Genomic DNA, 27,942 nt, shown 5'->3' on the forward strand with positions numbered 1-27,942 from the left:
CGCACTATACCGTTAACAAATATCGTAATTATATTTATCCGTGTGTTTTTTTGTTATTCTCTTTTTTTATATTTCTTTGTTTATTGCTGCCTTACATTAGCCTCCTGGCGTCTTAAACCTACGTGGCTTCCAAACGCGTCCTTATCTGAGTATAACCTACAACAAATTCTGATTATAGTTTTTTTCTATTAGTACTACACGGTTTAAGTTCAGTCTAGAAGACTTCACCGCCGTATCCCCAGGGATACTATATTGTTTCCCATACGTATCCATCTTAAAATTCCAACCAGAAACTGCTTCCAGGACAGAAAAAAGACCTTGTTTTATTTTTAAGCCTTTTCTCATAAACGTTATGGGTCTTTTGTTTGTCGTGACAACAGATACATTCCGCCAATTATTAAAAAATACAAAAACATTTTTGTTGGAACAAGATAACTTGAAAAAGAATTACTGTCTACGACTCCATGAATTCTGAAAGAAATTGGTTGTTTATGTAATATCGATATTAATACGATAAAATTTAAAGCGTCGCGACGTGCATATCGATCCTTTGATGTCAATGCCAAATTATTCGTAGCTATAATGATGATTTACTCACAATAACTACAGTTTTCGAAATAGACGGTCATAATCAATATTTCATACGTCACCAAGAAACTTGTTTAGTAAAATTATCCGCTTGGTTTACTGATTATAAATGGGTTTAAAGGATACAATCCTTGTATCATATATATATAAATAAATATATATGTATATACATATATATATACACACACACTCTTATTCTTATACAAGGACGTTTTTTGTACCAACATCCCATCCCAACTCTGGAATAAGGTCGTTTCCGACCGGTCCTATTGGCAACTTATGGGAGGATGCCTATGTCCAGCAATCGACGTCCTATGACTGAAATGATGATCAGTATTAAGTTTTCCTTGTACGGAATCCTAAATCTATTAAGTAATGACTTAATGCTGTAATATACATATGCACAGAAGTACATTAGTGCCTCGCATGTACGTCGTTTACTTTCGAATAATTTAAAAGACAATCAATTTCCAAGAGTAAACATTTACAAAAGATGGGACTTTTAAAAGGCTAATAATCTTAATGGATTAAGCGACGTTAGGTGGAGTGTTAGCGTTTAGGAGACGGCGGTGTTTTTTTATGTATTGATGTATAATTTGACGCCCACGTGTTTTATGATAATGTGACTTCGTGTACCCACGTTACACTGTAATGCGGTGTTAACTACCGCAAGCGATTCGGAATAAAATTTTATTAACTTAAATTAACTACCGCTGGGCATATTAGGCTTAATGGTTGCGTGATAGAGCTATGAATAGGTAGTCGTAACTTTAAATTCAACTAGCCATGACATTTTTTATCCTTTTACAATTTTTAATTAATATTGTATCAATAATTTGAATCTTACATAAATATAAATATTGTAATGTAATTTATTATAAATTAATTAGATTTTATAGCGCTTTATATGTGTACAACATGTTTGATTCGGCAGACAACGCGCAAGCTTCACAATTAAAGACGCGAGTCAGTTTAAGTCACGTACAAAAGTCGTGACAGCAAAGCGAAGTCTTTGAGTTCCCGCTGTATGCGACGCCGCGGGAGGTTAAGAGGGTGACGAGGTAAAGAGCCTATCCTCTCCCCCACTTGTTTGTTCGCCTAATGAAGTGGGCAGGGCGCCCTTCAGCCATTAATATACAGTCGCAATCAGCGCCCAGCTGAGGGCACATTACGCAACTACTCCTATTCAATCGCAACCGCTTCAACCATGACGATGCGAAATTAATTTGTTTGTTTACATAGTTCCGCGCAGTCACTTCGTCGTGTAACTCGCTATATCTATAATGGAGGAACAGATATACTTTGATTTCATATTTTATACAGGTGAAGAATGCTTATAAAAGTTTTAAAAAGAATTTATCTCGTTGGTTAGCAAAAAAAAATTAATAGCTTTTAATGATATAAAGCGATCACTCTCATACTCTATTAGAATGCGACAGGCCAATAACTTCAGTCAGTACAAAGTCTGCGGGGACAGACAGAGATATAAACCAAAATAAATTTTCAAGAACATCAATTTGAATTAAGAATTTGGAAAACAATTTTTCCTACTACAATATCATTACGTTATTTATTATTTCTGAAACTATAGATTTTTGGATAGCGATACCATATATTAACTGAGAAAAAATGAGCTGAATTACTGTGCAAGTAAGCTCTTTTAAGATTTTACACTTATAACCAATCACGCCGTATGCCGGTACTTTTGTCCTCACTGAACTTTTATTACCTTACCTCTCGTTCATTTCATTTATCATCGTTAAAACAATAATACATACATTCATACAATAATAGCATTAATTTTTGAATTAATATTAATTTTAAAGCGACACGCATTATTAATAGTTCAAAAAAAATTTTTGCATGTTGTTGGTGCATTTAATATTTGCATGTTTTTTCGTCCGTTGTAAAGCTATTCACAAATCTATTTCCGAGCCAAAAGTCTGGCGCGACCTTCAACACGTGCACAAAAAGCACGACTGGGAAATTCATAAAAGAACCTTTTTAACCTTTAAAAGTTTACGGACTCGTGCTTTCATAGAACTCCTCTTTGCATAACAAAAGGCAGAACTTTTATACAACAAATGCTGTTCTTTCATTATAATGGCAAACAAAAAGTAAACAAAAGAAACGGGGTAATGACTGAGAGAATTACAAATTGTGAAGAATAAGAAATAGGATCCTGACGTTGAAAGATGTTACGTTCAGTGGAACGAGATTCCCTTTTACGCTCCCCGCGCCCACAAATTTGAGGGACCGGTGTAATTGCGTTTCAAACACTTTGTTACAAATTTTCGTGAACGTTTTTTAACTATAAATACAAACTTTCTTAAAATCAATACGCTTATATAAAGATCAAAAAAGCATATTTGTTGTATTAAACATTACATAGGAGATAAACATTGCTGGAATTAGAGTCATGCTGATTTTGAAGAGACAAACAAGCGAAAGATAACAGGAAAAAATTACAAAATTCGCATTAAATCAGTACCTATAGAGTTTGTTTGCCAGGTTATTTTTGAAAGAATCAGCATTCCGAACCATGCAGTAGACTAAGTCCAAAAACATATTTTAAATGTAGGTTATATTAATATCTTACCCTTTCAAAGTTGCAAAGACTAATCAAAAGAATAATTATTTCATTTTTTCATAAAATTTTCCACGTATTTGATATTTCCTCTCGCGGAATCCGAATCTAAGATTCTGATTTTAGCCGTAAAACTAGAATAAATAAACAGCATCCAACATCAATGGATTACAGAAGTACGTACTTGTTAACTATTAAATTCATCGTAGTAAATTTAAGAATATTAGAGGAAAACATTATTTCTCTCTAAATTTTTCCACAAAACGTTTCTATCAACGCTGAATATAAAAAGCGCTTTATTGGTTTTTTTTATTATAAAATAAAAATAAAGGTTTAATTATCATTCGATTTACAAATATATATGTATTAAAAAATTAATCCTTATTTCCCTTGGTCACGTCATAGTTTGAGAAAGGCTTACCGATTTTTTTTACCACTGATTTTTTTTAAGTTACTTAATACAATTTCTATAAAGAGGTGCAGCGTTCACGTAGGAACGCTTTGTATTACTGGCCACTACGGTTACAATATTTTATTTTAAAACATTCTTTCGCGTTCGAATTTAAATTCGAACCGGGATTTGTATTCGAACGCCGCTGTTAATGACACTGTTGTCATTGCATTTGGGCTAATTTGGAGGAGCAAATACGTATACGAGTGGTATACGTATTTATGTATTTGGTAGGATCATCAGCTAAACGCGTAAAGATAAAATATTATTATATTGACACTGCATATTTGACGGTTTGCTATGAACTCGGGCGTTTGACAAATGGCTTTATACAAAACGCGTTTGACAGATCAAGCCTGCTATTTTATATTGCAGTTCAACAGTGTTTATCAATTACGTCATTTTTTATTGGAATGCGCAGGCCAATAATTCCTGACAGTAGAAAGTCTGCGCGAACAACTACTACTAGATAAAAAAGGCAGTAGAAGATGCTTATATCATAATATATATATACCGATTCAATTACAATCATTCCGAAAGAGGGCTTATTATGAAGAAAACTAATAAAAAAACTAGTAACGAATAATGCATTCCTAAACAAATGTGCAATAAATAACGCCAATATAAATCCAATGTTATATGTAACCTGTACTTTCGTGTAAATGAAGATTTACACGAAACGTTAAACTCCTTGTTGCAATTTTCTGATACAAAGAATTCAAAAATAGAACAGCTCTCATCAAGAGATGTCTCATACATGTGAAAAAAAGATGCAAAAGCAATTTGGCAACGGTACATACGTTTCACGTGCTATTTCCATCAAAATAATAAATAGAAAGTACTGTAAAATTTTATTTAAAATATTTTTATCTCAAATTCACTTCTTCACAATTTTTCCACAATCGTTAGATTGTACTGAGTCAAGTAAATGAACTGCAGTGACGAAAAATGTAAATTTCGTTGAATATTTTTACAAAGAAAACTTTTCATCCGTCTACCGTTTCGAAGCCAGCAAAAGACGAATTTTCAATTTAATTTTTTTATGTTTTAACTACTTAATATTTAAGAAGAAAAATCCTCTAAAAATTTTAAAGAATTCGTTTTGCGTGTAACAATAACGATCGTAATGTCAAATTATAACGATATTAAAGTTGAAGCGTGTAACATCACAATACAGAGGTCAAAGATCACAACGCAATGTGACAGATGTAGTAAGCTGTCCTCGAGACACAGGAAGACGCGAGCAAGAACGCGTTTATCATGTAACAATATGTTATTTATTACTGGCCCTACGCCCCGTCTACTTCACGTTCATCTTTCACTATTAATACATTAACAAAACATTACATAACATAATTATGAAACTTAAAATAAGCTCGGTAATAACTTAGGATAACATCGCGATTTGTTTTAAGCTTTTCCTTCCTCTTCTGGAAACTTTTGGAACAATCTCCATGAACAAATGTATGGTATTCGGTATATATAATACGAGAGCATTACTGATTGATTAGAGTGGTGTTCCTATTACGAAATTTATTATCATAATCATACCTATAGGTTTGCCATAAGAATAATTGTTAATAGACGATAGATAGCGAAATCATCCGAATATATTTGAAAAAAAAAACTGTACATGCCAACCGGCATACCAAGTATAATCACAATTGCCGCTTTATGTATAAGTATGTGCAAAAATGTAATAATAAAATAAAATACAAAAAAAAACTCAATATCTAATTCATTGCATTACAGATGTTTAAAAATTGTAGACTGGTTGGAAGCGGCCTATATCTGACGACATGACAAAAAATGTTTTACCTTCTAAGACCGTTTCTAATCTCCTCTTAAAAAACTTAAGGCAATCGGTTCCGCGGACTATGTAGCGCACAGAGTATAAAACACACTGCGCTTGGCGGCCTGTGGTCACACACTTAAGGCCCCGGAGTGTACCAGTTTTGGACAGCCTAACTACTGTCACCGTCACTTACTAATTGTTACATTCGTTCGTCTACATGTTTTCTTTCATTTGTTCTTGATTCGATTTTTTGATAATTACAAAATTACCAACGAGCCATGAACAAAGACTTACAAAAATACGCACTTGTGCTCTGTAAAAAATAACATTAAAAACTTAATCCAGAGTTAATATATCATTTAATACCTATTATTATCAGACTTTAACAGAGAGCTTTATTGCTACGCCCGACGTCACGGAATGCACTTGAACCCACTCGCATGCGCATATGCAAATTTCAATAGCAATACCATTAAAAGCTAAAACAGGAATCGCATACTAATACCCATACACTAGTCTGCACATCTAGTACGTATAACTTAAATATAAACTCGCAAAAATAAACAGCACACCTTGGATAGTGAACCCGAGAAATTTCTTTTCGAGATCACTTACCATAACACGAACGTCTATCCGAATATGGGACAGTAATAGCCTATTATAGTGATAGGACCAAAATATACGGTAACTGGTAGTCGCTTAGTCCACACGTTGCCAACCTAACAAAATGAAATGACCTTTTGCTCGTACGTTTATCGAAGATTTTATCGTAATGACTTTCAAGATTTACTTTATACTTTTTAGAAAATTCCCAACTTACCTACAAACCTTCTTCAGTGATTTGGGTTACATATTAACACAACCAATAAATTACGATATAGCTGCCAGTAGGTTTTTTGTATAAAAAGAGGTTTTAACTTATACCTATCGGGTCAATTGAAACGCAAATTAAAAAAAAATCTCAATTCAACATACAATGGATTATTCAACCTCTCTTATTCAACATCTCACATAAAGGTCAAATTGAATCTAGCGCTTACTCAAATGATAAATACATCAAATCTGAGAAATGGTATTTATAGATTTTAAGGCATTTATGGCATGAGAACCTTAGCGAGACTATTTATTACATTTTGTTGACAGAATATGTAAATACATATTAATTGAACTTGAAATAGCATGGAGGCAAACACATCGTTCCCAAACTGTGATATCTTCTATCTAATCATTTACAAAGTAACCTTTAGCACACGAACGTTCTTTAAATTCATTTTAGATCTAGATAGAGCTCTCTGATATGGAATTCTATTGCAAAATCATATATATTGCCCACAGTACAAATATAGTAGTAGTAGAAAAGCGAATGTTTAAACAAAAAAAAAACAAATGATATTAAATTAGAAATATAGTTTTCCCAATTCGTATTAATTATTCTCTTGAGGAATATGCCAAAACACATGGGGACTACAGGTTATTAAAATGCTCTGGCAAGCCTGGTTGGCAAGGCTTACCTGTTCCAAGTTAATAAATCCTTCAATATAAAGACCAAACCTGGTGAACAAGATACAAGTTACTAGGTGTTAAACTTAGCTCTTTTAGCTGTCTACAACCTGTTAGCTAGGCTGTAAATGGTAACGGGTGATCAAAACTTAGCAATGACAGACACAGAGTGAAAGCTGACGAGCTACTGCAATGCTACGATAACTTGCTTGTGGTAGAGCACAGGTAACTGGTATTAATCTCTTAGACGGTATTAGACAATAGAGTAGGTGGATCGGACTGTCGCGAACCTGGAAAAGGCAGCAACGTGAAGTAATCTGGTACTACCTGGGGTAAAATGATAAACCCGGGGAAGAACAGTTTCCAACAAGATGCTCATAAAATATACAAACATTGTTAATTCTCTTTTAAAAAAAGAAAATATAACACACGAAGTAACTACGCTGATTTTTTTATAATATAAAAAAATATTAAGGATTTTAAAGTGTGCGTAAATGCCTACTTGAATAATGATATTTTAAATTGAATTAAACAGTACTGTAAAATAAAATTCAGATGCTCTCTTTCAAATATACGGAGATCGACCATCACGGGGAATGTAGTGGATAGTAATCAAAAGAAAAATGATGATCGGACCTGAAGTTTTCTTTTGTTAACTCTGTCGAGGTTTACTGATGATTTCCGTGCCAAATAGACAAAGAAAGTTACGATTTGCAAATAGCAGATAGTGAAAATCCTGTATCTAACTGTAAGCTCATGTTCGTTAAAGAAATAATATGTCTGCGAATGTATAAATATGAGAGATAATTCAAAAGGCTCGTCCATCATAGGAGCGCGTTTCGAATTACTGCCATTCATGCATCGGCAGCAGCCTGGGCGCGATATTAAATTATAAAGAAACACGATACGGCCCCCGTCTGATACGTACTTAAAGGATTCATTTTCATGTGCGCTGCGGTAATGCTTGGAGCGTAAAGCCTTACCAGTGTTAAGCACGTTTCGTCGTTAGGGAATAAATTTATAGATACACGAGAAAGAGATCAGGACGTCCGTAAAATAAATATTACGTTTTTAATGCATTCTTAAATAAAAGAGAGAAATTATTAGTCCCTAAATGTGATTTTCCACAGGAACCGTTTTCTCAGTTGTTTTGACATGTGTTTTAACATGACGGTGCCGCTTGTCACATAGACAATGAATTTTGCTGCTGCTAGCCCGGGGCTTTTGCAGTTTCATCGAAGGTGAGTTGACGGAGCAAAAGGGTCCGTGAACCTAAAACTTAAAAATAAAACAAAAGCTGGACAGACGCGTTCCAGTTGCATGAATTCGTTCGCATGTAGTACACCACTCTACCCGAGTAGAGCTGTGTAGTGTTTGTGCTGTGTATATGCGGCTTGGGACGGCAGCGTGGACCACAGGCGAGCCAAAAAAGAATCCGGGTCCAACCTCGGTTCGCTCATGCTGGCCGCGGCTAGGGAGCGGTCGGCCGCCCCCTAAAAACGAGTGTCCATGAATTTGATGCAAATCAAAACACCCAATTCTAAATATCACGAAATTCAATTGGTAATTGGCCACCCCAGTCGAGCCATTTTTACAACGGGATTTTTTACGATGTTAAACATAGAGACTGTATATACATTATCATCGTCATCAGTTCTCTCTCCCTCATAGATTTCCTATGGATTGACAGAATCGACCTGGATCCAGCATCTTCTAACGACTTTACTAAGGTGAACCTGCCGATCTGTGGTCTCCACTCCAAGTCCAGGTCATCTCCTCTGCGCGATTTATGGAGCTATATCTGAACGGAGAAATCGAATCAGTTGCTGGTCTAAAATGTAAAAATACCCAAGTGAAAGATAAATTCCAGAACTTACTCCTTCCAATTAAGTCAGTATATGAAATGTTTTGTGTACATAAATGTCGCGTTAAATTTTAAGTACAAAAACGATGATTGAGATTCGAAATTACCTTTATTGATAATCTTCGACACTTTACATATAAATTTGTCATTTATGATCCGTTAAAGATATAACGTTCGCATAAGTTACCGCGTCAACGACATCTTATTCATTACGGGACACCGTTGTATGAAGTAGAAAGTAATTTCACTAAATAGCGAACATCCCAAGAGTCATAACACGCGTTCCGTTCTAATTAAACGGCATTAAACACAAAACTTTTGCCGACGGGTATACGGCGTGCGCGTAAATGTCGCCGCAAATGTAAACACGGGCGCCGTGCGGTGGTTTCGCATGAGAATATTTCATAACTTAACATTACATCGTTTCCTCTGCGAGTACAAATTAAACATCAGCTGCTATCTGTTCATGTTGTAACACCGATGTACCTCGTTAAATGAACAATAACTTTTAGTGCAAATTGTATAATATATTTTATAGAAGATATTTATTAATTTATATTTATTTATATATATTCAAAACAAAACAAGCAACACAACAAACCCAGACGGTTTTTTTGTTACCTATCTACTTGCAAAATATCCTTAATACAGTAGCAAAGCAATTTATTTTCAAACTATATTTTCATGTAAAACATATTAATGTAAATGATATTTTCTCCGTTTAATTGATATTGCATTTTGATGGACGTCAGTTGAATAGATTGTTTATTAGAGAAGCCCAGTAGTGTGACCTACTTCGACGTAACCTCGCACAGCTTATTAGCGTTTTAAACTTGATACAGACATAAAAAGCTTTCGATACTCGATCACGAGCCGCACTAGGCAAGTCTGAAGTCTTCTTATATTTAGCTCTTATATAATTTCAAAAGCACCTTTGTTAAAACCTAATTCTAGATTTATTTTAACAAAATATATTACATAGATGATTACTACCGGTCCTTCTACCGAAAGAGATATTGTTTTAATATGTTTAAAACAGCTGTATAAGCAGCTTCCAACTAATTCTAATGGAAATCTATGAATGAGTCTATATCCATTAGTGGACGTCTTACGATGAAATGTTGATGGTTTTAGATTATTTTAACACGAAGCGGTTCCTAGATGTCTCCTCATAGTGGAAGGTCTCCTGAATAATCGCCATACGGCGACTTACCAGGTTTGCCCTATTTACGATGGAAGCTGCATTTTGTCAAGCCACTTTTCCTAATAGACATAACTATATTTAATATAATCAATTGTTTAAAGATATTTATTTACCTTCACTACCGATAATTATAGAAGATTATACTAATATTGTTCATTATTCTAATTAAAACGTAACGCTAACAATCAACATCAACAATGATGTGAGATGTAACAATGTTACATCTCACATCAATGCTACACAAAAATATACAGCAAAATACATACTGTAATAACACGAAGTTAATTAGTAATAAGACGTAATTGTTAATTTATATTGATTGATATTGCTGGCTGCATAGACCGGTCATCGCGATGATCTTAACGGGAGCGGCAGAAAAGAAGTAGAAAACACATACTAGGCCTTGTGTAGATACTAGACAAATCTCTATGTAATAATAATATACATTTGCAATTTATAACACATTGTAAACACAACTGATACAATGTATGTTTTTATTTTAGTTCCACCGCCATTTAGTATAGTTTTATAATAATTTTTTAGATTACTTTTTATAAGAAGTGTATGTGCTTACATTCATTTATTCCTATGTCCCCAAGATGGGGCAGAGGGCGTCCACAGTACGTTGCCATCCCGAGCGGTCTTAACCACTTTACTTCGCTCCACGTCAAAATGTGTTTACATAAGTAAAATATATTATTTTAAAATATTTAGCTATGATTAGTTATCAATTTACTACCGTGAACACCAATACAAACGATCAATTCATATATTGTATTTGTAATGGGTTTTTTTTTGGTGATAAAATAAATAATAAAGTCGATAAACAAAGCATCCGCCCAATTAACTTGATTGATCAATTGTCATAAAACTAGGCATAAAAATAAGTTATTTAAGAAATGACGTAAGAAGTCTAACGGCATAAATAACTTCATTCGTACATATATAACACTTAACGAAACTTAAACCGCGGCAGCTTTGTCACTTATTAAAAGCTTACGTCACTCATAAATTGACGCTATCCTTAATCTGCAAACTGCGTGGTTCTATGTAAGTACATCGGTCGAACCGCACGAGAATGCTGTACGTTGTCTGAATAATATTCACTCTCACGTTCGGCGGGGACAAAGAGGCAGAAAAGCGCTAAATAAAAACCGAACCACCTACCTATAAATTTATTTAAGCATTTACTTTTTTACTTTCTTTTCGAATAATTTTCCACTTACAACACAAAGTGCAGGAATAGTTCAACAATAACAATAATAACCTATTTGAAGCCAGGCTCTCAACTTAGTGGACTGACGACTTAGTCAAAATCGCGCAAGACCGGTCACCATCGTAATCTTTAGAGTGGGGCCTTGCAATGGGCTGTTTATATTTATGACGATTTATTTTATAGTACTTGATGTATAATCTAGTTATTGCAAATATAAAAAAATAAAAGCACTTTGAAATATAACATATTTTTTGGACAAATTTAAGTAATTAAATTTCAAAAATAATGTATTACAGTCGGTGATTTGAAAACGTCGAAATTCAATACTAAATGTCATTCATTTTGAACTTTTACACTCGAGAAACTGTCTTTACCGTTAGTTTTCATTTAACAGGGGGATACTCAGTGTCCTCATATCACTCGTGCAGAAAAGGGTAACATCAAAGGATTTAAAACGCAATGAAGTACGTAAGCAGACGAAACTGAATGCATACCGTTACTCAATCGAGACGCAATCGCAAATGAATAGGCTTAATGAAATAAGCATATTACATTAGAAATATCTGGACATATATCTTCGCAGATTTTGGAGACCATTTGAATACAATGGAATATGTACAGGGTAATTAATTGTAGGTAAAAGCGTAAAAAAGGTGAATATACAGCACATTTGCTGTCAATTATTTTTTTGGTACACCTTATCCAATAATCATTGGTTTCATAAACAATAAATAAACGTAATGAGAATGTAGTATGAAAATGCGTTTTCAAAATTAGATTTTTTTGAAATTCCATTCGAATATTCGTGTACTGTCTAAAGGCGTCACATTCCTCCAATGTTAAAAATAAATTAATGTAACATATTTCAAAGTGATTTTAACATTTTGACTGTAATAAATGATATTAGCACATAGCCTTCAGTATTGTTCATAAAAGTTTTTTATATATATTTAATGACCAGTCGTATCAATCACTTGATTTAAAAAAATTACATTCTAATCTTAAAGTCTTGACTACTATGAGGTTATTGTGATTTAACTTAGAATACAACAAAAGTTTATATTCCTCGCAACACGAATACTTTTGTTATTTATTTTCTTCATCATTTCTGCCGTAGTCGTCCACTGTTAAGCTTCCTCTATAAATTTCTAATACAACTGGTTAAAAGCGACCTGCGTCCAGCATCATCCAACGATATTAACAAGGACATCTGTTCACTTGAGTGGATGTCCTATCCACCAGATCCAGGATCCACTCCAGAGCCTTAGTGGCCTGTTCTGTGCGCTATATGGCCTGCCCGCTGCCACTTCGACCTGCCAATCAGCTTGGCTATCCGCGTAGCTACTGATAATTTATTATTTAAGCACTTAATTAAAGTCCTATGCTATTTATAAGGCTTTAGTGATCATAGAGATCGCAAATCTTAGTCTCTAGAAATCTTTTAGGGGCATTTTCCACTCATAAATTCAGAGGCAATTCAAGGAGATCCTTTAACTGACTATAGTCAGTACGCTAACCTCTGGATCCTGGACGTTTCACTGTATTCATTCTACCCTGGGCAACATGTCTCTAAATAGCGTTGTTTTTTTAAAGGTAAAGTATTTTTAAACACATGAATGAACGATTGCCGAAAATCTTGGCTTAATCTAAAGCTTGAGAGAATGAAAACTTCCGCGATGTCTAACATTCCTTTCCAGCATCTTTTCATTAATGGATAATAGGAGCGTTTTTGAATAGGTGCAAAAACTTATTCATCGACTCATGTCATAAAACATACCTCTGAGATGAATATAAAGTTTATAAGCAAAAAACTTTCACAAACTTACACGCAAGCTGCAGCGCTAAGCCATTGAGAAAGTACGTAGATGCACTTTTCGAAAGTTCACTACTATTATTTAAGTATGTGCCATATGGCCCAACTTTTTGACGAAACAGTTGAATTATTTCAACAAACTACACCATATGAGAAAACCTGGTGTTTATATTTTATTAAGAGAACTAGCATAGACATTAAATAACTCCGTTTTATATTGGAAAGTTCGACGGTCTATCCCCTTATCTCATACAGTCAATAATTTGAAGTACGTGATTAATAAGTAATACAGCAACTGTTTTATTTCTGACAATGACGTCTCCATTTCTTAAAATGTAATTTAAGAGTTATTTTACGGAGCATTATTCATTTTTTACAATGTAAGTTACATATTGATACGAAAATGTATTCAAAACATAAATAACCAGTATAATTATTGACACGCAAACGCTACAACAAACTAGCTCAAAGCAAATAGATTTCTTTGGCAAAAAATTTAGTTATTATCATGCAACATTTATGATTAATTTATACATGCAGAAAATGAATTAAATGGTATTACATTTTTAAAAGGTTGAACCTTTACACTTACGAACGTGTCGAATATACTTTTTCAAGAATTCGTTTTTCCAAATTTAAACCAAATAAACGCTTATCTAATTTGTTATATGCATCTGTAGTTAGCACGGTACGGGCGCATTCTCTTGTTCTTTTAAATATTGTTCCTGTCTATCCTACGACTTGATGAATAATTGGATTAAATTATATAAAACCTGTGATTTTGTTAGTTCACGGATCGATTCCTGTTCAATCTATTAATTGATGTGAAATATAGATTCTACAATTCGAGGTGGCAGGATGCAGTGCCCTAATAAATAACAATGTCTCTAAGTTGTCTGTAAAAATTTCATAATAATAATAACAGGATTGTCAAATTCATTATTAATGTAGAAATCTTTAAGGTTCTGCAGTTCCACGGACCGGCAAATGCAGCGTAGGACCTTTTGTTGTTAAGAACCTTATGAAGGCCGTCTGATACCGTTGGTAGAACTAAATTAGTTAATGGGGTAGTCATATGCCCAACTGTGGGCGTCTTATGGTTCAAATAATGTTGTGTCTAATAAAATATGAACTCACGTAGTAGAATCAACGAAGGATAAATAACATTGCGGACAAAATTATCAAGTAATAGTAACTTACTAATGAAGTACAATATATGACATATGAATTCCTTTGCGATATATTAGTAATCAATGGGTGTACAAGGAGTTAACACCGTTCACATTGATCAGATAACGGTTTATCGAGCCATTAGAGGAATGGAAGCAGTATATCAAAATCAAAAGCAATAAACTCAACACGATACCGGCGTCGCAGCTTTGTTTAAAACAGCCAGCCAATAAGTCGTAAATGTTTCCACTCAGGTGTTATCCTGCGTATTATCATTCAGTTCGCAACCGCAGCCGAGAGCGGAACAAGCCACCCGCTCCATATGTGGTCATGAGAACTCCAAGTTGCGGTTGACGACTGCAACTGAAGAGATGCGATTTTTTTTTGCTAACCCCTTCTTTTGTTTCACCTCGATTGACCAAACAAGGCTTAAATGTAAAGTATAAGTGTGAGGGTACATAGACGAAATAGAAAATACAACCGCGTCAATTGAATTCCGCCCTTTCGTATTGTTCTTTGAACGTTTGAATTCTTTTGTTGTACCCAGGAATTTTTTAATAAAGCAATACAAAAACAATTCTCAAAGCTAAAATCCTATGTGCATCTTAAATTAAAACTATTATCCTTGTTCCAATTAGGATTACAAATATTCAGCAGATTTATTTAATAAACTATGGAAATTTAGTCGAAAAACTTCATCGCAATTAAAATAACTAAATAATATGTAATACATATTTATCGCGAACTGTGTGCATGAAACATTAACATTCACCATAATTGTATTGATAGATTTATACGTAACTATGAAGCTAACCTGTTTCAAAATACCGTATTGTGCAAGCGCCGTTCGTATAGAGGTATAGTTGGCGCGAAAATGAAAGCGTGTGGATCGTTGCTAATGGGACGTACGATGTAGGAAACAATTCCAGTATGGTACTTCTACTTCAAGCGACCGTATATGGTCTGTTATATTATACGAAAGGCTTTGAGTTTGAATAAAATTACTTAACGGTAAACAAGTATAATTTATAAAAAATTAACATTTGTTAGCATTTTGTGTTTATAGGCATTTAGCACTTTTCATAACATCAGTTTTTTATTCTTTATGACGTTTCCGCACGTTGCTAAAACGGTCATTTATCAGCCAATGTCACTTCGTCTTCTACACACGCATTAAAAAATCTCTTCTACAGTTATTGTAACGCACCCATAAAAAAAATTAATTAAATAATAAAAAATATATACATAATTATAGTCTAATGTTAAAAATATCTACATCGAATCTACTACAAAAGAAAAATTATGGACATTAAAAAGTAAATACATATTTCTGTTGTCCATTTTATTTTCAACCTACCCTACAGGCTTCGTAATGTCTAAAGTTATGGACATGTCGCAGTTCAAAAAAAAAGAATGAAAAAACGCATTCTAATAGTGAACACTATATTTATTTAATTATTGTCTTCGTCGTTTCAGCCCATAGACGACCACAGCAAGGCATAGGACTTTCCCAAAGATATTTATGGGGGGGATATACCATACCATAATCACCACGCTTGGCAGGAGGGATAGTTATTGCAGTCTGGTATAATGGTAGGTATAGTAGGGAACGAATCCGCGACGTACGAATTCATCGTTTTAATACAAAACAACGAGTACTTGCAGAAATAATTATTCTATTTCGGACACTGCAGGACAATTATTATAATGTATAACAATTATTGTAATGTATAACAATTATTGTAATGTATAACTATATTTTCAATGTGGTGATTTATAGTATGTATAAGGACAGGTGTTTTTATAGCTCTGTGGTTTGTATAAGAAAAGGGTGGCATTGTTTTAACAACCATGAAGCAACATTTTTAAAATTTTCTCTCTCCATAATTATAGCACATTATAGCACAAGATACAAATAACAATAAGTAAATAAATGAAATATAACTTGCACTGACGATTGTTACAATACCTATAATGTTTCTTCGTCGAGGTGTATAGGTGCATTTTGATTTTTACATGATAAAATACAAATCAAAAAGTGCTTCGTTAAGCCTGTCGCAAAACGTTTAGTTTCGTGTGTGTGAGTAATCCTCGGCAACGAGTCAACGCGCGCTCAGTCGATAGTAACGTTATGCTTTTCGCCCGCCTGCCTAGCAGCTCGCTAGCTACAAGGAGGGCGAGGTGCCACTTTTTGCCGCGCTGCGAGCTGGTTGAGAACGCAAAAACAAATGAAAGCCACTTGCATGGCTGCCACCCTCTTTAATTAGTGGAGTCGACAAGCCGCGACTGCGTGGCTCGGTTAAATAGGCTCGCTGATTAATTCAGATACGAGCAAAAATTTTCAAAGGCTGCTCGAACTAAATTTTTTCGAATGTTAAAAAATGTTACCGCTACATTTCTGCATCCGCCATTTTAATTTACTTGACACAAATTAAATGTAGAAAAGATTTGACATAAATTAATTTGTTATCCAATTCAATTTCTTCCATTCTTTTATCCTAAGCAGATATAATTGAAATATGGAATAAACTTTATAACAAGTAATTTAAATTAAAACACATATATTTTTAATAACATACAAAAAACTAATTTCACTAACAACCAATTATTAACATCTGGAGGCTTTCATTAACAGTATAAATATTTTAATATATTATGAAATAATAAAGATTATGTACATAGTATTAATACAATGCCAAGCCAAAATTGAGTAACAGAGTCTTAACTAAACATTGAAAATTAACAAAAAATACTGTCACATATTTTAAAAACTATAGTCCTTCTCAAAATTATTGAATTATACACCCTGAAAGAAAATATAATTATTTTGTCAAAGCATGTACTACCTACATTCAATTTTGACCACCCATAGTAAAAGATAAAAATATTTTTATAATTATCCGCGATTAGCCAACTGGATCACTTGATTTTGGAGGGTTGATCATTTATGGGATACCAGTGATGGTGGAAATTTTGAAATAATAATTGAAAAAGTAGTAAAAACCGTATGTGACATTTAAAATTACCCACACTAAAAATTTTATATGTAGTTACAGCTACTATAAAAAAATACATTCTAAAGCATTATAGTGATAAATCATGCTATTAGCAATTATTAAATGTGTCCGGCTATGAGCTCATACATCTTACAGAATGCCACTGGTTTTCTGTGTAACAAATTTCATACTCTCACAAAGCAACAGAACAGATAGATTGTGGATTATAGCAAATGTTTCCAAAACAATTTGTTCCGAAATTAAAATTATGTTTTAAGTTTTCATTAAACAACATATTATTTACACTATTTATATATAGTATAGTTGAATTTAAATATAAGATTTATTAGTAAAAATTAATTTTGCTATAATTAAACAGACAGACAGTTATACACATACATCTATAAGATTCTTATAATTTTTTTTATGAAGGATGAAGAATAATTTTCATCACAAAGGTATATAATTTTTTTAAACTGCATCATCTTGTTTATAACATTAAACTTGAATATTCATGTTTGCCTATTAGTGACAATACCAAAAAATCCTAATTTTATTTAAATAAAAATACCCCTATGCAAAGGAATGTTTAAAATGAATTGCTGTATAGATCTTCATTAAAATAGATTTTACTAACATGTAAAATAAATATGAGATATAGGAGGGAAAAGAAGCAATTTATTATGTTTTATAAAACAATATTAAATAAAATAGTGGTTGTAGTACAACACATTTTTATCATGTGTGTGAATGTGCATTTAAATGTATAAGAGTATATAGAACTCACTTGGTCAGGGCAGAAATATCCAAAGGCCACCATCCCAAACAGTGAAAGTAGTAAACAAAACAGTATAACTTTTCGTAATTTGGATCTTGGCTCCATTTTTTTAATTTCGTAGGCACCACTAGGCAGAAAAAGAGCGAAATCACTATCGACTTGCACTGATACACTTTTTTGCATTTCGGTTGATTGCATGTCTCATTTTTACAAAAATGTATTCGCGCACTTATTTATTTGAATTTCATTTTGTGTATTTCAAAAATCGTTTCTCCAAATAATATTAAAGAAATGTCGATTTCATTTTGATATTACCGTCTTTCATTTATCGAACACCGATACGAGTCCGATAACATTGTTTTGATTCGTATGTGTTATATACGAATGCAACGTTGTGCCACATCCGAGGCCCAAACTAAAGTGCGAGCCGGTAGCATTACCTCCGACTAGTAAAATGACAGGACCAAAACGAAATAAACATTGAAATCCATGGTGTCCACAGTATTATGTCATTTTTGCACTTGAACATACTACTATAACACTAGTTTTGTATTGACTACCCATATTGAAATAACAAAAGGTAATAAATCATAAATAAAATCTAATAAATACTAAACAAAAGCAAATTATTCTTTCGCTCATGATTACTACTGCTTCGTTCAGAAACATGTTTGACGTTGACATATTTGACGTTCCAATTTCTTGAACACGGATACAACGCGAATTAAAGCTTTTATATAATAGTAAACGTTATTAAGTTAGAATACATACTGTATTTTATATATGTTTCTTATTCTAATTTACCGATGGTACTATTATTATACTTTAATTTGGGTTTATATAGCATTTCGGTTGATAGTTTTCTCAAAATGGAAAACGGTATTTAGATTCTTCATTGGATCCAGGGATTTATAAAAAAAAAGTAAAATAGTACACATCGAAAAAGATTTGATCGTAGTCTACACTTGATTTTGTTGTGTAAATAATTCAGCTTTTAATTTTCTTCTACTTTTTACCATATCGTTAACCAGCTAATGTATGATACTTCTTGGCTAGTACATTCTACATTGTGATTTAATTACTTTATTTTTATAACATAAAACACTGCGGAGCATTTAGCTCACCACCATAAGTTACTAATGATGTTATTAGATCATTAAGTATGATGTTTCCCACATATACCCAGAATTTTTCCACCTAGGTTTTACAAGTAGAACTGGAAAAACTTACATTAGGCAAAAAGAGGAAAGACAAAAATGCACAAAACTTTATCAAATATGTGATCAAATAAATAAAAATAGCCGTTAATACTAGCAGAATAGAAATTCTGCCAATGATACGATCTCTAGTACAGCACTTTGATTTCTGGACCCGACGTGCGTCGAGCAACAGAATATCTATGAACATCGGTCGGCTGAAAGATGATAATGCTGTTAACACAATTACAGAAATTACTATATTATAACTCTCAAAAGTATAACACGCAATGATAATTATACCTCTTCAAATAACGAGATGAAGAAATTGCGCGGCAGAAAACTATGTACTGTAGTTGAACAGTAATGTATCCATTAATATATTATATTTGATTAAAACATTTAATGTTAATTGATAAACGAAAAGAAAACGATAAAACGTTTTATCAATACTTTTCTAAGAGGCGTTTTTACTAATATATTAAAACTTAACCCGGTTTTAAATTCTTGACGTAAAAAAAATAACGTTTTACGAGATATTTTAGTGTTGGAATGAGAACTCTCTCAATTTATATAAAGAAAACCTTTTGATGTCTGATTTTATTAACACCTATTTATTTTGAAAATCGGTGCTGGTGGTATCTAAACGACCGTAGTTGGTTTGACTCTGTATCGACCCTTAATCTGAAAAAAAAGTTTTAGGACTGAACAATGGAAACTTTAGGGAATGGAATAGATTGGTCCATGAAAAGCTTTGGGATGAAAATACTAAAAGGCAAAGGTAGGATAAAAATAATACTTAACAACATCTATGACAGGCTTTAATCCAATATAAGTTGAACTCTATATAAGTCCGACATAATTTTTGCAAAATGTGATTACGAAAAATTAAACACAAACTAATCACACAGTGTAGAGAAACCAACATCTACTTATCAAACTCTTACAATTTGATTCTCGGCTACTAAACATTTCTGCTTGTTCCCACGGCAAGATGTTTTGTAAGGAACAATTACTCCTATCCTTTGAATGAACATCTAAATTAATAGATTAAAAGAAGAAAATGTAGAATTCATCCGCAAATTAAAACTATGTAAAATAATAGTAAAATAATAATGTGGCACTAAAGCTAAGTAAATCTAATTATTTTCAAAAACCATAAATGAAAAGGCACTTTAAAAATAAGGTGGGGGGAGATACAGGATTACAAACAAATCTATTGAATGTTAAAATGAAAATATCCTTTATCAATTCATTTTCTCTCGTCACACTGTTTTGCACTTAGAAATATAAAATACTTTAGTTTTATTTTAGAAAACATATATATATATGTATGTACAGTTAGTATAAATCAACAATGAACAATCCAATCTTTCTAAATCCATTAAATTTAAAATAAATTATAGGTTACTTTGTATGTAAAATTAGAATTTAAAATATTATTTTTTCTTGTCTTATTTGTAGACATTATGATTTAGGTAGATTGGCAGAAATATTTAAAAAAATCATTACATGTTTAAAAGAACAGTGTTACAAATTAAAATACCATTTATAAGTACATAGAGGTAAATGGAACTCAATGCCACGAGAGAATTCATTCACATTTGAATAATAAAAAAAATTGTATATAAAATGTCCACCTCATGTGATTACAATTTAAATGTAATATATAAAAGTTATACAAGTCTCCACTGATATAAACTACTAATATTGTTGTAACATTTCCGACACTGATGAATGTGGGATTGTTCTAACACTACACTCAGCGACGTAATGTAATTGATGTTAACCGCACCAGTCCTTAATCAAAGGATCAACTCCTCTCACCACAGAATTTTTTCTTTATAAAATTTACTATCTTTTTATGATTTTGTCCACAAATTTGAAACTAAGTCCACAATTTCACTTGAAATCATGTGCAATGAAACCAACACATGTCAATTTATTGATTATTAATTAATGTTCACTAGCCGTTTGTAATAAAACGTTCATCCAGTATAAAATATTTAGCACATTTTAATTTGTTGAAAAGTTTTTTAGTTAGTAAAGCACTGTTCAAAACAATCAATATTCTATGTTACATACATAATTGTTCAGTTAACTGTGCAATCAGTCGCATTATTGAAGGATTGATTCCTCAGTCCGTATGTACATGTACATACGCATGAATTGCTATGCTGTACCAATTGTTTATTTGAGTACTATTTATCTATGGGGAGAAGCCAGTCCTTGAATTGTTCTCACACATCATATACAATCAGTTCCGTGGACGCCCGCGACCACGCGATCCGTCTCTATCCTGCAAACAAAATTACAGTCAAAAATTGTAAACAACGCTTAACAATCCATTACACTAACATTTTAATCACAAACCTTATTATGATGGGACCTATAGTTTGAGTCGCGGTCACGGTAGACGTGATCACGGATATCCCGGCCGTCGCGGTCATCACGGTGGTCGCGAGAGTCGCGTGGGTCGCGCAGGTCGCGGGAGTCGCGATGATCCCGAGGCTCGCGTCCATCTCGATGGTCCCTCGGGTCACGACTGTCACGATAGTCACGTCCGTCCCGTCCATCACGAGCATCACGTCCATCCCGGTGACCATCACGATGATCACGATAATTACGATATCCACGCCCACCATCATGATCCTCACGGGTATTGTCCTGCGTGTGAGGCACTTTGCGCGAGACCTCCTCTTCTTGACGCCTTTCATAGTGAATAAAATCATCGAATATTGAGGTAGAATGACAGTAACTATGAATAATCCGTAGCACCTGCAGTCCTTTTGCGTGCGGCACTTCCTGGGTGTCGCGCGAGTTCGTCACTGGCCTGTTTTCATTGTTCTCTAGTTTTATAGGACGCAATTCGACATTAGGAACGTCCTTTACGTATATCCACCTGACACGGAACTGTCCTTTCCACTTGTCCTGTGACCACACGTTAGAATTGGAATTGTAGTCGACCGCACTGGTCATACGTGCCATGCCGCAGAAGTGTCCGCTGCCATTGACCGAGAAGAAGAGATAGACAGTACCGCCTTCTCGTTCGCGCTCGCGGTAGGCGGCGTCGAGACGTTTGTTGCCGTGCTCGGTGCTGCACCATATTTCATACTTGATGCTACGATGTATATCGTCTTCCGAGTAAGACTTGATTACAAAGAATCGAGCGTTAGGGGCGCTAAGGTCGAATTCCTTTGGGTTGTAATCATTCTTTACACGGAGTTCATCTAGCACAGGATGCGGGATCGGAGCAGGAGTAGCGAGAACTGGTGGTGCCGGTAAAGAAGGAGTAGGGAGTGGCGGACGAGGTTGATGCGGAGGCGGAGCACGGGGTGTATGAGCCCAAGCAGGAGGAGGTTGGAGTTGCGGTGGCGGTCCTCTTTGCAAAGGTGCAGGTGCAGGTGCCGGAGCCGGAGCAGGCGCTGGTGCCGGCATAGGCAGCGGGGCAGGTAGCGAAGGCGGTTGTAGTGGCGGAGGAGGAGGCGCAGTTACAACGGGGGCACTCTTTCCCACATCCCATGTACTAATATCCATGTTATGTTTACCGGGCACTATAGGAGGCGGTGGCATTCCAGGCCCTTTCTTCTTTAAGCCCCCCGTTTGCGAGGTAGGGGCTGGCTTCGCCGGTTGACTGGCGATAGAAGCCCATGTCATCTTTTTGGGTTGCGATCCGCTTGAAACGTCCTTGAGCTCAGAAACACGATCTTTATCTGTTTTATGCTCTCCAAGAGAGAGAGCCTGTACACCAGCGTCGACGGCTTTAATGCCATCCGGCACATACAAACCATCGGCTCTGTAGTAATCATCATACTGTTTAGCACGACCTAATTGACCCCAAGTAGAGTAATCACCATTACCATGGAAATAATTAAAAGTTGAAGCTGGCTGCCCAAATGCAGCTGTTGAAAAGGGCGTTGTTGAGGGTCCGAACACACCTGAAAACCACAGAAATTTAATTAATTCCAAAATTCATTGCACATTTCGGAGCTACTTCAAAAACATAACAGCAATAAAAATTTAGTCCTTTAATCTGTATTAATACTAGCTACCATCCATTCCATAAGAATCGTGAGGATTGTATCCTCCGAGGAATGTCATAGGGTCTGTTCCATTGGTTGACCATGTACCATCCCCAACTCCAAAAGCTTGATAAGGAAGTGCTGTTGTGCCATAATAACCTGAAATGATAGAGAAACAAATTTAAGAAAGTCTGTGTTTTATTTGACTACAATTATTATTTCATTATCAGGGATAATTCAATTTCGTTAGTGTAACTTAGAGACAAAATAAAGATGTTACAAATTTATGACCCTAAGTTCCAGAACCGAAAATTCGAGTAAGCAGATAGATTTCTTGGTAATTCTCATAATCTGGTGAAATCCATGTACAAAAAAACCCTTTTTCCAAAAAAATTAAGGCTTCCATGTTTTTTACGATAAAAGATTATTTAGTACACGCAAACTTAAAATATTGGAATATTTAAAGTCCGTTGCATTGAAGATCAAAAACAAACCAAAATTTGTAATTTAAACAAATAGTCTATTTGTAAATATGTCTTTTGATATCATTATTTTCAAATAATTTGCTTTTTTCCACTGGACTTTTACTGTTGTTCAAATGGCATATACAGATTCCGCGGGTTCAAGCCGGCAAGGCGCAAAGGACACAAGGACTACAAATAGAACCCTTGAAAAATAGAAAAACAGGAGAGCTCTGGAATCTGATCTCAGGGCGGTAGCAGCTAGACTCCTCCGGAATATCTTTATATTAAAAATAGTAATTAGTATGTAATACTATTTAATATTTCACAGGATTGGCAGGTTGCCAAGCTCTTAGATCAAAGTCCTGCCAATCTAAGAGACTATTATACTCCATGGAGTGACTAGGCGCAGGCCCCCACGAAAGCAACTTTGAAGAATAAATGGAAGCTAACTATGCAATTACATAAAAATTGATTATGTACCTACCTGCCGCACTGTAGGGATCGGCTGCAGACGAAATCGGTGGAGCGTATGAGGGTTGCTGTTGGTGACGCCATGACACTTCCGCCAACTCGTCGCCGCCACTTTCTAACTGTTGCTCTTTAGGTACATTTGTCGCTGTAAAATTTAAAAAAAATATTAATGTAACTTACTTTTATTATAAATTTGAACATCAATTTACATATATGTAAAATTGTACCGCGATAACGACCCAGAAATGAGGAGATCGGCGGAAGAAATCTGGTCGACATAATATTAAGAATTACATTGTTCTTCAAAAACCATTACATGCTTTATTGACATTTCTTAGGTTATTTTCATTACATATTTATTATAATAATACTGAACTGAAGTTTTCTCCATCATTAGAAATATATACAAAACTATAAGGTCTATACTATTACTATAAGAGCTTCATAAAAGATGGAAAAATTTTGCATTTTCTTTGTTGGATTAAAGGATTTTCTAATCCTATAACTAGAGATTAGGAAATCAATCAATAGCCAAGATCATCTTCAATATTCTTTAAAAGAATTTTAAATACAGAAAACCAATATATCACAATGATATATCAGAAAACAAATTACACCTTTACATATCATCATGAAACAATTTCGTATTTTTTTAAATATCGTATAAAAATAGTATAGTATAAAAAAATTTTAGAACCTTTAAAAACAAATAACCACCATTCTATATAATGTTACTGAAAAAGTGACCGAAAAAGCAAATTTCATAAAATGAATAAAAAACAAATGTATGTTTACATAATCACATAAAAATGAAGTTATTAATGTGTGTAATCACTATGTTTTCAATGCACCTTTGTAATGAGATCCAAAGAAAGTTACTGATAAATACATGCAAGATATCTATTATAATTCTAAAATATTTTTTCTGTGTCAAAATATTGGATATATATGAAGTTAGGTACTACAAATAAAATATAATCTTAAAATTAGTATTTTAAGAGGTAGGCCTCCCATCATTCAATGGTTTAAAAAGGATGAGGTATTAAATATTTTAAATAGTAGAACAGTTTTTACATAATAATCAATTGTTAGTCTAGTTCAAAAGTTAATTACAGTCTTTAATTGATATTAAGAAAATATGTTATTAGCAGAAATCAGATAATTTTAAGTGTATTTACCCAGTGTTATAATTTAATTAAAAAATTATAGAGAAGACTTCAATAAGTAAATAGGTAGAAAAATAATTAATTCTAGATCTACCTGCTCACAAGATAGTTACACATGCACTACTTTCACAAACAGATGTAGTCAATTTTGCTTTAAATAAATATGCATCCAAATATCTAATCTCTGATTATTATTATTCCCTAAAATGTTATCAATCATGCATTTACAGTAATACAGGTATTTGCTTAAAGTCTAGCTTTGAAACAATACAACAGGTGGTGCAAAAATAGTCATAATCTCAAACTACAAAGTCTGCAAGACAGATAGTAAACTATGACTAATTTTAATATGCAGTAACAATTTTTTTTCTTGCTTTATTATTATTACCATATTTATTATTTTCATAACCATTGATTTTTGGATAGGTTGTGCTGTGGAATTGACAGCAAATTAGATATACATTTATCTCTTTAAAGCTTTTACAAATATAACCAATCACCCTGTATAACAGTTGCATGTATAATTGGTCCCATATATTATTTGACTAGTACATGCATTCATCAAATGAAACAAATAAAAGCAAATAACTTTTTTGAGAAGGAAAGAGAAAAGTCTTCTATAAGACCAGAAGGTAAAGCCAGTGAAATTACCTAAACAATTGCTTAAAATTTCTGTAAAGCCAATTTACTTGCACAATAAGAATTGTTTAATTTAAGCAGATCAGTAAGTGCTAACTTACATAAGAAGTTTCCATTTGTGTAATAATGATAAATTTTATTTACAAACTACATTACATAATCAATAATGATGCAAAACATGCAGGGTTTCAAGTTTTTCAAAATAATTATAGAAAATGTTATTGAATAAATGAAAATAATAAAAAACATAATTTAAATACAGTCTGTAATATTAGTTTCTTTAAGAATCTGAACATTAGCATTTATAAAGTTATTATGTAGATATTGATTGTAAACAATATTATCAATTTATACACAGTCAAAGTATTTTGTTGGTCATCAATAATAGTGAAATACAAAGTAAAATATTAAATTTGTTTACATAACAAACTTATTTTAAAAATTTGATAACATTTTAGTTGCAACTTTAACTTTTAGGTTTAAGTATAGCAACATATTACTCGAGTGCATTAATAGACAAAAATAATTAGTTATTATGATTACTCGTTTTAAAAATACAAGAAAACATTTAAAACTACGCATGAATGTGCTCACAGAACTTGTTATCGTAATTGCTATCAATTTGTTAGTAATGAATAATGTCGTAACCTAAAGCCAATCGACGAATTTTAAATAAAAGGGAGTTTGGATAAAAAATAAAAATAGTGGGGATATATATTAGTATGGCACTCGTTACTACCGGACTTGTAACCGACCGGTACGAGATCCTTCCTACGGAGAAAACACTTGCAACGTCATAAAGATCCATATTTACCTTGGTTCCCTTGTCCTTTCATCCGCTAAACGCCCAACAGATATGAAACAAGAAAGAAAATAACAATATTACACGTCTAAATTCATATAAATATGCGTAAACAATGTAAAAGTATATGAAAAAGGGAAATACCTGATCTGACACGCCTGCTGACATTGGCCGCGATTTTAAGAATATTGTTCACTTATCAGAGTTTATATTAACGATAATAATAGTAATAAATCACATCAGTTACACTTCACTGTGTCCAGATTGTCCACGACTCACAATATTTAAAAAGTCAGTAATTAAGGAACGTCTTATTAAATACGAAGTAACATGGACGTAGCAATGGCGATCATAATGTTACCAGTAAATTTTTAGTATAATAAAAAAGTTGCCCACGTCATTATGTATTATTAAAGTATGCTTATTTCTATACATACGCATGTCATTTTAGTAAAAGGTAACTTTCTTTTAATAGGTAAATAACTTTATTTATATTCAATAAACTTGTTATTAATGTTTCGTAAGTTGTTCTCACGCGCCTAAGCTACATGCAGCACAAGAATTTAGGAAGGGTTAATACGTATTAGTTATGCATACTTCTTATGTGATTTTAAATACATTTAATGCCTTAGAATTGCAACGTTTTCTCCTGATTTAGGTACGTCTTGACGCGACAGAGGTATATTAAATTATGTTTATTTCGAGAAACGTATGTGAGCAATTCGTATCGAAAATTTGGCGCGACGTTGTCGGTTCAATGTTTGAATCTTTAACTTGCAGTCGTTTCGATCATACAGTCACTCACATTATCATATCGTCACTGCTTGTCTGAATATTGTTATAAATACTTCGGCATAAGCTTCAAAACATATGTAGGAGCCCTGCGAAAGCAAGCATAATACTATTTGTAACATAAATTTACCATTCTTACCTAACGTCCACTACAAGGCATAGGCTTCCATCAAAGATAAATATGGCGGGATATACCCCTGAACGCGATGCTTAACAGGCGGCTTGGCGATCGCCGTGTGATATTATGGTACGCAGAGGACCAATGCTGTCCATCCTCTAGAAACTTGTTTGTGACAATCCTTTATAATTAATGATTTGCAACGCTCTCTTCTGGGTCCTGCCTTGAAGTCACAAAGATATTTTGAATTATATTTATTTAGAATAAAGTGCAAGAGCAATACGTACCGAAAAATTTAGTAGATCCAACT

The 27,942-nt window shown here is 33.6% G+C and overlaps 2 protein-coding genes across 4 annotated transcripts in view; both read right to left on the bottom strand.

The window, feature by feature from the left end:
• Positions 1-18,577, bottom strand: part of Hs6st (heparan sulfate 6-O-sulfotransferase) — a 118,134-nt gene extending 99,557 nt beyond the window's left edge. Inside the window, exon 1 of the mRNA XM_068772371.1 lies at positions 17,972-18,577. Coding sequence (XP_068628472.1) covers positions 17,972-18,160 — 189 coding nt within the window. The 5' untranslated portion in view covers positions 18,161-18,577. The remainder of the gene's footprint in view (positions 1-17,971) is intronic.
• Positions 18,578-19,962: 1,385 nt separating this feature from the next.
• Positions 19,963-27,065, bottom strand: Ythdf (YTH domain-containing family protein). Of its 3 annotated transcripts, none has more exons than XM_068772182.1 (6): positions 26,867-27,065; positions 26,735-26,759; positions 24,129-24,260; positions 23,211-23,339; positions 21,532-23,096; positions 19,963-21,457 (listed from the first exon to the last, which is right to left on the bottom strand). In XM_068772182.1, exons 1-6 carry the CDS (start codon positions 26,888-26,890, stop codon positions 21,416-21,418), a joined length of 1,917 nt encoding a protein of 638 aa, XP_068628283.1. In that variant the 5' UTR covers positions 26,891-27,065; the 3' UTR covers positions 19,963-21,415. The 3 variants fall into 3 exon arrangements, with proteins under 3 accessions (XP_068628283.1, XP_068628282.1, XP_068628284.1); XM_068772181.1 differs by having other exon boundaries at positions 23,208-23,339; XM_068772183.1 differs by lacking the exon at positions 23,211-23,339.
• Between the last annotated feature and the right edge of the window lie 877 nt (positions 27,066-27,942).

Source organism: Battus philenor, unplaced genomic scaffold, assembly GCF_028537555.1.
Source record: "Battus philenor isolate CCGP_79_NKW_IND1 unplaced genomic scaffold, ilBatPhil1.0.hap1 SCAF_5, whole genome shotgun sequence".
NCBI classification, from domain to species: domain Eukaryota; kingdom Metazoa; phylum Arthropoda; class Insecta; order Lepidoptera; family Papilionidae; genus Battus; species Battus philenor.